The sequence below is a fragment of the Scyliorhinus canicula genome, chromosome 13 (genome assembly GCF_902713615.1).
Source record: "Scyliorhinus canicula chromosome 13, sScyCan1.1, whole genome shotgun sequence".
Taxonomy (NCBI): Eukaryota; Metazoa; Chordata; class Chondrichthyes; order Carcharhiniformes; family Scyliorhinidae; genus Scyliorhinus; species Scyliorhinus canicula.
In genome coordinates, this window is record NC_052158.1 from 90,536,884 (window position 1) to 90,548,027 (window position 11,144).

General features: G+C 45.9%; 1 protein-coding gene across 4 annotated transcripts in view; it reads left to right on the forward strand.

The window, feature by feature from the left end:
- Window positions 1-6,300: 6,300 nt before the first annotated feature.
- Window positions 6,301-11,144, forward strand: part of LOC119976323 (guanylate cyclase soluble subunit beta-2-like) — a 42,786-nt gene continuing 37,942 nt past the window's right edge. Inside the window, exons 1-3 of one of the 4 annotated variants that reach the window (XM_038816774.1) lie at window positions 6,301-6,532; window positions 7,411-7,484; window positions 10,045-10,139. In XM_038816774.1, coding sequence (XP_038672702.1) covers window positions 6,530-6,532; window positions 7,411-7,484; window positions 10,045-10,139 — 172 coding nt within the window. In that variant the 5' untranslated portion in view covers window positions 6,301-6,529. Of the gene's footprint in view, window positions 6,533-6,688; window positions 6,751-7,111; window positions 7,302-7,410; window positions 7,485-10,044; window positions 10,140-11,144 lie in introns of those variants that run through there. The other 3 variants (XM_038816775.1, XM_038816776.1, XM_038816773.1) reach the window with 3 other exon arrangements.

An 11,144-nucleotide genomic window follows, 5' to 3' on the forward strand; every position in this document is an offset into this window, starting at 1 on the left:
CAAATACTAAAATATCTATTCTGGTACGTCCGGCAGTGAAAGTACGGTATCTTTTGTGACACGAATCAAGATTATTATTATTTAATAAACTAGTGCTTAGAATAATTCATATAACCAAAATAATTAATCAACATGATTGACCCATTTGACAATGAACATTTTTGTGTAGTTAATTAAATGGATTGTTATAAGGGAGGCAGTGGCGTAGTGGTACTGTCACTGGACTGGTAATCCAGAGACCCAGGATAATACTCTGGGGGCTTGGGCTTGAACGCCACCAGGGCAAATAAGTCTGGAATTAAAAGTGTATAACGACCATTGTTGATTAATATAAAACACCATCTGGTTCACTAATGTCCTTTAGGGAAGGAAATCTGTCATCCTTACCTGGTCTGGCCTACATGTGACTCTAGACCCACAGCAATGTGGTTGACTCTTAAATGCCCTCAGGGATGGGCAACAAATGCTGGCCCAGCCAGCGACGCCCACATCCCATGAACGAATTTTAAAAATACATAGATTTCACCAATTGAAGTTTCACGGCCATACTTTTACTCCTCTTTGCCATGGCCGATTTTGATCCATTTCGACAGCATGAAATTTACTTTCATGACTAATTAGGAACAACAACTTGAGCCAGAGCACAAAGAGCCCCTGGGTAGAACGGCAACGCTCGAATCGATATTTCACCTCAGCCTTATTGAATTAGTGGCGGTGAGTGATCACATGCACACAAGCCGGCTCTAAATCACCAGTACACATTCTGCAGAACAGCTCATTTACTCAATTTACTGCATGTTGACTTTTAGTCGCCTTTTTGTGATAATATGGAAGGTGGACCCCATTCACAATGTCCCCGTGAAGTGAAACTTTGTGGCAGATAATTTGGTTCTATACTATTATTTCGTGGAAGAGCTTCGACCAGTTCGCCTCTCGGGTAAAATTTTAACCTTTCACCACGAAATGGAATAGTTGCGCTCCAATGAAGCGCACTGGAAATTTATTACAATCTCGCTAAGTGGTTTAGCTCAGCATTTCAGCACCACTCCCTGTGGACAGCGATAGACCAGAAAGCGGGTGGCGTCAGCGGTTCCTTATATTTGCAATTTCCCACAGTCGTTCCACAGGATTTTGCACTGGAACTTCATGGTCCGATTTTGCGAATGAAATCACAGTGAGGCGAACAATCCCCACCGTTTCAGTTATTAAAGGGCAACATAGAGGGCGCTGTCTTCAATTGGTTTTCTAATTGTGCAGATTCTAATGCAAAACTCCAAAGTAAGTCGATGTGTAATTGCAGTGAAGAGCCTGAAATAAGTCAGAAGATGCTGGAAATGCTCGGCAGATGTGGCAGAGTCTGTCAGCGAGTAAGAGAGTTAAAATCTAAGGCCAATGACCTTTCGTCAGAACTGGGAGAAGTTAAAAACGTAATACGTTTTGCGTCTGTGGAGGGAGAAAGGTGTGAAGAACAAAAGGAAATGTTTGTGATCGGGTGGAGAACAGGGGAGATTAAATGACAAAATATTTCATGGTGTTTAGTCAACCAGAGTGGTGATAGGACAACTAAATAAATAAGTTTTTGAGGAGATGCGGATAGTACCATCCAAACACAAAGTAAAATAAATAAAAATAAATGAGAGAAAGAGACAAAGACACATGGAAAAAATAGGGGAAAATGTTATGATCTGAAATTGTTGAACTCAATGCTTTTTAAAAAATGTTTCCAATTAAGGGACAATTTAGCATGTCCAATCCACCTAATCGGCACATCTTTGAGTTGTGGAGGTGAGACCCAGCCAGGCACGGGGAGAATGTGCAAACTTCACATCGACAGTGATCCGGGGCCAGGATCGAAGTTGAACTCAATATTGACTCCAGAAGTCTGTAAAACATCCCATCTCAAGATCAGGTATTGTTTCTTGAGCTGGCATTGTGGTTCACTAGGACACCATAGCAGGCCAAGGACAGAGAGGTCAGAGTGGGAGTAAGGTAGGCAGGTAAAATGATGGCGACTGGCAGCTTGGGGGTCATGCTTTTTAAAAAAGATATTTTTATTCTCCTCCTTCTTCACATTTTCTCCTAAATTTACACCCACCAACAATAAACAATAAGCAGTAATGAATGCAATATCAATCCCCATATCAACAACAACAATCCCATCCTCCCACCAATACCCAAACAGCAGCTTGCATATTAACATAAACAAAGAACAAAAAAAAATCAGGAATCACCCATAGTCACCATTAACACATACAGTCCCCCCTGCCCCCAACCCTCCCAGCCCCCCCTCTCTAATTTTTGATGTAATCTAATTCTTGAAAGTGCATAATGAATAACGCCAATGAATTGTAGAACCTCTCCATCCTTCCCCTCAGTTCAAATTTGACCTTCTCAAGAGTCAAGAATTCCAGCAGGTCTCCCCGCTACGCCAGGGCACAGGGTGGAGAAGTTGATCTCCGCCCCAACAGGATCCGCCTTCAAACGATCAACGAGGCAAAGGCTACAACATCTGGCTCCGCACCCGTTTCCAACCCTGGCTGGTCCGGCACCCCGAATATGGCCCAGGTCCAGTTTCACGTACACCACTTTAGAGATTGCCCTAAAAATCGGCTTCCAGCAATCCTCCAGCTTTGGACAGGACCAAAACATATGAATGTGATTTGTGCCCCCCCCCAACACAATGTTCACACACATCTTCTACCCCCTCAAAGAGCAGGCTCATCCTCGCTTTTGTGAGGTGTGCTCTATATACCACCTTCAGCTGTATCAGCCCCAATGTCTGCATGAGGTGGAGGTGTTCACTCTCCGGAGCACCTCACACCAGAACCCCTCCTCCATACCCTCTCCCAAATCTTCCTCCCACTTTGCCTTGATCCCTTCCAGCGTGCCTTCTCCTCCTCCAAAATAGTCCCATAAACCGTCGACACTATCCCCTTCTCCAGTCGTCCCCAGTTGTCAGCACCTCCTCCAGAAATATGGAGACCAGCTCTACTGGAAGCTCTGTATCTCCTTTCTGGCAAAGTCTTGAACCTGCATGTATCGAAATATTTCCCCCTGCTCCAACCCATACTTCACTCCCAGCTCCTTCAATCCTGCAAACCGACCCCCAAAAAACAGATCATTTGGTGTCCTAATTCCTTTCTCCTCCCATCTCTGAAAATTTCCATCCCACTTCCCTGGCTCAAATCTATGGAGCTTGGGGTCATGCTTGTGGGCCAAATGGAATGTAGCGTGAACCACATGTGAACAGCCAATACAGAACAACACTTGGATGGAGTACATGTACCTGACTTTTCACTTGGAAGGTGTGTTTACAGCCTTTCATTGCAAGAAGGGAGGAGGTAAAAGAGGAAATTATAGAATCATAGAATTTACAGTGCAGAAGGAGGCCATTCGGCCCATCTAGTCTGCACCGGTTCTTGGAAAGAGCACCCTACCCAAGGTCAACACATCCACCCTATCCCCATAACCCAGTAACCCCACCCAAACTAAGGGCAATTTTGGACACTAAGGGCAATTTATCATGGCCAATCCACCTAACCTGCACATCTTTGGACTGTGGGAGGAAACTGGAGGACCCGGAGGAGACCCATGCACACATGGGGAGGATGTGCAGACTCCGCACAGACAGTGACCCAAGCCGGAATCGAACTTGAGACCCTGCAGCTGTGAAGCAATTGTGTTATCCACAATGCTACTGTGCTGCATCCTGTTGCATCCTGATTGAATGGTGCCTTAGGAAAAGGTGGCCTATTCTCAAGTGACTGAGGAGTGGTCTGGGGCATCTTGGAGGGGACAGTCCCTTCAAAATGCTGAAAGGGGAGGGGAAGATGTGTTTGATGGTGGAGGAAATGGTGGTGGATCATCCATTGAATACAAAGGCTAGTGAAGTGGAAGACAGGGGTGAAGGAACGCAGGCAGTCATAGTCCTGGAATAGAGGGGAAGAGATAAGAGCAGAATTGCAGGAAATAAGACAGACTTGGCTGAAGACCCAGTCAGCCATAGTGGGTGGAATCCTTGCCTGAGGTAAATAGAAGATATATTGGGCAAACTAACTCAGTTGCTCTCAGTCAGATGCCATCGGATCTGCTGCATATTTCTAAGATTGTTGGCTCTTTTTCCAGTTTTGCGGCAGTAGATTGCTTTGGTAATGAAAGCCTACTGAGAGCAAATGCAAATTCGCCAAAAGGATGAGGCTCTCTACAAGGGGCCTGTGAGAACAGAGCATATATACTTCCTGTTGCTCACTGACCTTCAGTGGTCATTTGTGCTGGACGCTATGATCATTAAAGTGCAATTGTAGCATGGTGCCCTCCACAGAGATATAACAGAGAGGTGTGCAAACACGAAAGCATGTCTCTTCAACTGGTCATATTGGAAAAAATCCTTACTGAGCCACACAGATTCTAAATGAGTTAGAATATTTACTGTAATATAAAATAATGTAATAAAAGCAAAATAAAGAGAGGGAAAAAGATCAGATTAAAGGGGAGAAAAAAAATAGAAAGAAAAATTGAAAAAGTAAATTTTAAAAAATTTAAACCAACATGCAACTTCCAATATGTAGAAGTCAATTTTCAGTATCAGTTAGGCTGTTTGATAGTCATTCATATTTACAATGCTTGTAAAATGTTACCTGTCCATTGAATAAGTAGTGGGTGAGCACCACAATATCACATCCTTCATATGTTTGAATGCTGAGTCTCTTAGCAAAGTAGCAGTTCAATACAACTTGTTCAGGAGCAGGCCATCCTGGACACCAACTTTTTTATATTTAGGTTCAACTATGTATGGTAATCTGAAATTGCTTTTGCATGCACCCTGTAATAATTGTAAACATGGATAACCTCATTACTATTCTTACTACAAGGTGAATTCAGTGTTTATTTTGTAACCCATTAATTTTTTCCAATTAAGGGGCAATTAGCATAGCCAATCCACCTACCCGGCACATCTTTGGGTTGTGGGGGCGAAACCCACGCAAACACGGGGAGAATGTGCAAACTCCACCCGGACAGTGACCCAGAGCCGGGATCGAACCTGGGACCTCAGCGCCGTATGGCAGCAGGCTAACCATTGCGCCACCATGCTGCCCATTGGATTCAGTGTTAAATCAGGTATAGATAGTGAACAAAGAGTGGAAGGATGGAATGGGGCACAGATCAATAAAAAAAAAATATGCAGTATTTATTTTTTTTAAATTTAAATCTCGAATAATAATTCAAATGTAAAGGAATGCGACTCCATGCGTGCAAAATTTATTTCCCATGCCATAAGGTTTTTCTTTGGCAGTGGATCCTCAGTCATAGACATAGAATTTACTGTGCAGAAGGAGGCCATTTGGCCCATTGAGTCTGCACCATCCCTTGGAAAGAGCATTCCATTTAAGCCAACACCTCCACCCCATACCCGTAACCCAGCAACCCCATCCAACCTCTTTGGACACTAAGGGCAATTTAGCATGGCCAATCCATCTAACCTGCACGTATTTGGACTATGGGAAGGATCTGGAGCTCTCAGAGGAAACCCACGCAGTCAAGAGGAGAATCTGCAGACTCCACACAGACAGTGACCCAAGCCAGGAATCGAACCTGGGACGCCGACACTGTGATGTGACAGTGCTAATCACTGTGCTACTGCGCTGCCCTAGATCATAGAATCATAGGATTCGTAAAGTGTAGGAGGCCATTTAGCCCATCGAGTCTGCAGCGACCCCCTGAAAGATCACCTCACCAAGCTCACTTCTATACCCTATCCCTGTAACCCCCCCTAACCTACACATCTTTGAACACTAAGGGACAATTTAACATGGCCAACCCACCTAACCTGTACTGTGGGAGGAAACCGGAGCACCCAGAAGAAACCCACGCAGACAGGGGAGAAAGTGCAAACTCCACACAGTCACCTGAGGCCGGAATTGAACCTGTGTCCCTGCGGCTGTGAGGCAGCAGCGCTAACCACAGTGGTTCAGATTTTAATTATTGCTGTAGATTAAAAATAGAATAACATTCCATATGTTTAAAGCAGAGATTGGCAGATTTTAAAATCCCAATAATGTAAAGGGATGGGGGAGCATTGAAGGTGATGATCAACATGACCACATTGAATGGCGGAGCAGGTTGGACGGGCTCTTTCGCTTACTCCTGTTGGTATGTTTCAACCTTTTTTTCTGTCTCCTTTATCCTTCCTTCTTCCATCTCTCTCTCTCTATTTCGCTCCCCCTACTACAGCTACGTGCCCCTGTTCGTACAACCTCTCGATGCTAGAGGGCGCCTCGAACCTCCAGTGCAAAAAACAGAGTCTGTATGTAGGCACAACGAGCGGGAACCGCAAAATCCGCCCACCCAGTCGCCCCGGGTGTGTCTGCCAATGTTTCTCGGCTTGGTTGTCTCCGAAGGACGGCTACTGGAAAAATGTGATGTATTGAACCAGAAATTCTCCTTGAGATGTGACTTTTAAGCGAACAAGTTAGCGTGCCGGTCCAATTTGCTCACTGGCTGGACTCGAGTCGCAGTCCCTTCATTGAGGATGGTTAGTGTTTGGAAATGAGTGGGAAATCCGAGAGCTCATTCATTTCCTTGGGGGATAATAATTCGCGGCAATAATTCGCACTTGTGTGATCGACCATTGGTGGAGTGAGTGTTCCCCATTGTGCTTGTTGTTCGAATTGTAACAACTGATGTCTGCGCTGCCGATAGAAATAGACTTCCGTGACCTTGACAATTCGGGGAAAGCGGCTGTTTTTTAAAGTATGCTAAAGCGTCTGCAAGTGGTGTATATACAGGTCAAACTACCGCTTGTGTGTGTGCAGTGCATTTTACATTTGTGTCATCTGCTTGACTTCCGAGCGCAATGCTGCCCTGTTTGGGAGAAAGGTTTAAACGTCGCATGCGGTCAGCCGTGATGATATGAATGCAAATTATTCTCTCCGATTTCATGCACCCACAACCGAATGAATGCACTTTAGGCGCTTGGAAAGCGCAACGTTAAAATGGCGAGCAGAGCGCGAGAGGCAAAACAGATTGAACATTAATGTTCTTGCGGGTTTATCACTTCTGAATGTGCAATGCAAGATTGTATCAAAGGTCGCAAATTCTTGTTTGAATGTCACTGCAACCACAGCACCCAATAGAAACATGTCCCACAGACTTTGACGTGAGGTCCCAGAGCGTTTTCACAAAAAGCAAGGATTCACCTCGTAATAGGTTCAGATTGGAATAGATTTAACACCAGGGGAATGAATGGACAGTTGGCGAAATAAAGGGGTTATGGGCATGTGGCTTCCTCAATGTTGAGTTTGGTAGGAATGCTTTGTTTTTAAATAGGGGGCAAGCGGAAATATTTGAACCATTGAAAAATGTAAGCCGAACTTTTAGGACTGAGAATCACCTTCTGCTTTCTCTTTGCAGTATGGCTTTATTAACACATGTCTGAAGTCTTTGGTTATCGAAAAATTCGGAGAAGAAACATGGGAGAAATTGAGGTAATTTCTGACATCTTCTAAGCTAGTCATGTCTCCATTTCATATCATGACCACAAGAGTGATCCAAATGCTCGTCTTGTTGTCTGTACACATGTCAATGCGAACGAGAACGGGAATGAACACATATTCTGTTCTCTCGGCCGGTATTAGGACACTCGACATGTACTAACCATTAGATTCAGACTTAAAATCAATGGTCTTTAGAGATGTCTTTACGTTTCTAATAGTTTTAAATAAAAATATCAATCCACGTAATTGGAAACAAAGAAAACATTCTTTGTTCGCCAGATTTTTGGCTATGGCTTTTGCGCATTTATTTATAATTGGCAGGTACAAATCCTTCCAGTCAGAACTGAATGTGTACCAACGTCGCTGAAATTGATTTAAATCGGATACTTTTGCCAGATAGTTTTGAATATATAGATTAAGTTTCAAGGTTACTATTTTTGCTTACACTTAACAGATCCAAAGGATGTTTTATCTCAGTTCAAACATTGAGCATTTATCACCCGAACGCTGCCGTTATATAGCTTAAAAATAAATCTATCTTGTTCACTGAGTGTTAGCGTGATCTAAATGGTATTTCTCAATTTAATGCGACGTGATTAATAAGTTACGGTAAAAGTCTTTTTAATATAACTAATACAGTTGAAGGCATTATGATGTGATCTCCTGTTTGTTATCCTTCCAAGATTTTTTTGATCTTGGTTGTTGGTTTTGTTTGGTGTTTATTTATAAATGGCTCAATAAAAATGCCCCAGTGGTTTACATGAGCCTGTGTTTGCAGGTCCGGTCAATACTGTAGCAGTGAATGCCCCATTGGGGAAGTTGTGTTTACAATTCCATCTGGCACCGCCCTTCAGTGATTTGGTGGGTTGAGTAGATAGGTTGAGTTGGTGGGTTGAGTAGGTGGGTCCAGTAGGTCGGTTGAGTTGGTGGGTTGAGTAGATGGATTGAGTTGGTGGGTTAAGTAACTGGTGTCCCACTTCTCATAAAGCCACTTTTAAAACCGGACCAGCATTTCCTGGTGCCCCAGCGTAGCATTGGGTGGAGGGCATTGATGCACTGGGGACCCAGGAAACAAACTTCGGATGGTTCCGCCAGTTTTATACTCATACCTAATCTTATATAGAAGGGAAAACAACACTTCTGACATCTCAGTAACTGTTTTAAAGACCCAGAGAGAACCCCTCATGGGACATCTCCCAACCCTGACCCCCTAGAGAATCCCCAACACTACCCCCACTCTTGACCCCCTCAGAGGATCCCCCCATGAAGCACCCCTCCTCCCAGCTGACACCAATCCTTGCCTAGCACCTTCCCCCATGTTGTTCAGGTCTGAATCCAACCACTGTCCCCTGCTGACCGCTCCCCATAAACCAGACAAGGTCCCACTCAAATTCCTCCCCCCCTCCCTCTCAGCCTCAGCTCCGCACCCTTCCACATCCAATGCCTGAACCACCCACTTACCTTTGAAACTTACCATCCCTTTTTCTATTGCTAGTGCGTTAAGAAGGGGGCATGTCCTCTCTCTCTCTTGCTGCACTCCATTTACATCATGCTGATACAGCCAGGGCATGCTTCACTGCTCATGGGCGCAATCTAACGGAAACATTTCTATGTGCCATTTGTGGTGGGTTTTTGTAAAGGGTGACCCGATCTCTAAGTGGGCATATGGGTCATAACCCCCACCCATGGGCAGTGCCACCCCTACACACATGGACATTACCTCATCTCCCCCTCCTCTCTCCCCCCCCCCCCCCCCCCACCAAGTGATGACAGACTGCAGTGGGGTCGCTACTACTTTTCAGGCCATCCCACACCCCTGTTCAGGCCCCCTCCCATTCCAGTCTTCAAACCACTCGCACCCGAACCTTATTGAGAGCCCTTCATACCCACCCTGCAATCCCCACCCTTAATACCCCTCCAAAACCTTCTTTTCCTGGGCATGGTCCCCCTCAGGTCTTGATCCTTGGCACCGTGGCACTGTTCCTATCAGCTTTTCAGTGCCATCTTGATACCTCGGCAGTGCCAGGATGGCATTGCCAATGTGCCAACATTCAATGGGAGGGCCTGGTGCCCACCCTGCCCTGACCACCCAGCAGCTTCCCATGGCCCGGGGACCCACCAGATGTTTATGTGGACCAGTATTGAATGGCGCTCGGCTGGAAATTCCCTGGGGAAGTCGGAGTTACCGGGAGCCTGATAGATCTTGGGTCAGCACACCTAAACGGGTTTTAAACGTACTTAGGTGCCCAAGGCTTGGTCACACCCATTGTGGGTGGGATCCTGATTGTGAGGCCTTGTGAAATCTGGGTACATCTCGAGAGGCGTACCAACTGTTGGGAGCCCACAGGAGGCCTCCCTTGGCATCTAGCGGCCATGTCTCTCTCCCATTTGGGTGCCGCGTAACCGGTAGACCAGGCCCATAGTCTCATCCTGCCTGAACAAGTAAGGTCAGGCAACACAGGGCTTTGGAATCTGCTGGCGATTACCATTTCAAGGTCAATAACAATTAAGGGATATTGATCTGTCTTAGTAAGGTATTCTTTTTTAACAGGATTGCTGCTGAAGTTCCAGACACTTTTATGACATTTAAAGTGTATGCGGATGAAAATACAACACGACTGGTGGAGGAAGCTTGCAAATTGTTAGGTAGGTTTCATATTATTATTACCAATATTAGTACATTGCATTTCTACCTTCAGTGTTGCATTCAAATTAATGCTGAAATTATCTTGCCCTCTATGGGGTTGTCTTCTAAAAGCTAGAAATTTCAATGTTGAGAGTACAGTGAGAGAAGTCTCATTACCCTCTATGGTATAATTCAGTTTGTAAATTAACTGATTTAAATTAAATTACCTAATTTAAATTAAATTAGGTGATCCTGTTGGCCCACCAGCACTATAGAAACCTAATTTTTCACTGCAATAGATTTGCTCTCAATCAGAATCAGTGAGAATGCTACTACCAGAGACCTCTGGGCAAATGTTGGGTTCAGGAACGAAAACAGAAATTGCTGGAAAAACTCAGCAGCATTTGTGGAGAGAGAAGAAAAGAGTTAACGTTTCAAATCCACATGACTTTTCAGAACTGGAAGTTGGGTTATTTCCTTGTTTATACTTGCATCCTAAAAATTGTCATCCGCCCCTACTTTGCTGTTTAAATGGTGGTGAGACCACAACATTCATTACTGTTTATAGGCACAATGGCACAATGGTTATCACAGTGCCAGGGACCCGGGTTCAATTCCGGCCTTGGATCAGGGTCTGTGGAGTTTGCATGTTCTCCCCATGTCTGTGGGGGTTTTCTCTGGGGGGGATGTGACGTTTCGGCGTGGCCAGTTCGGCGTGGCCGATTCAGCGGGGCCAGTTCGGCATAGCCGATTGGAATGGGACGTTTCAGCGTGGCCGATTCGGCGGAGGAGTTTTTCGGCGGAGGGACGTCAAATTAGTTATAGTTCAGCAGCAACCCGGGGTGGGGGGGGGGGGGGGGGGGGGGGGGGGGGGGGGGGGGGGGGGGGGGGGGGGGGGGGGGGGGGGGGGGGGGGGGGGGGGGGGGGGTGGGGGGGGGGGGGGGGGGGGGGGGGGGGGGGGGGGGGGGGGGGGGGGGGGGGGGGGGGGGGGGGGGGTGGGGGGGGGGGGGGGGGGGGGGGGGGGG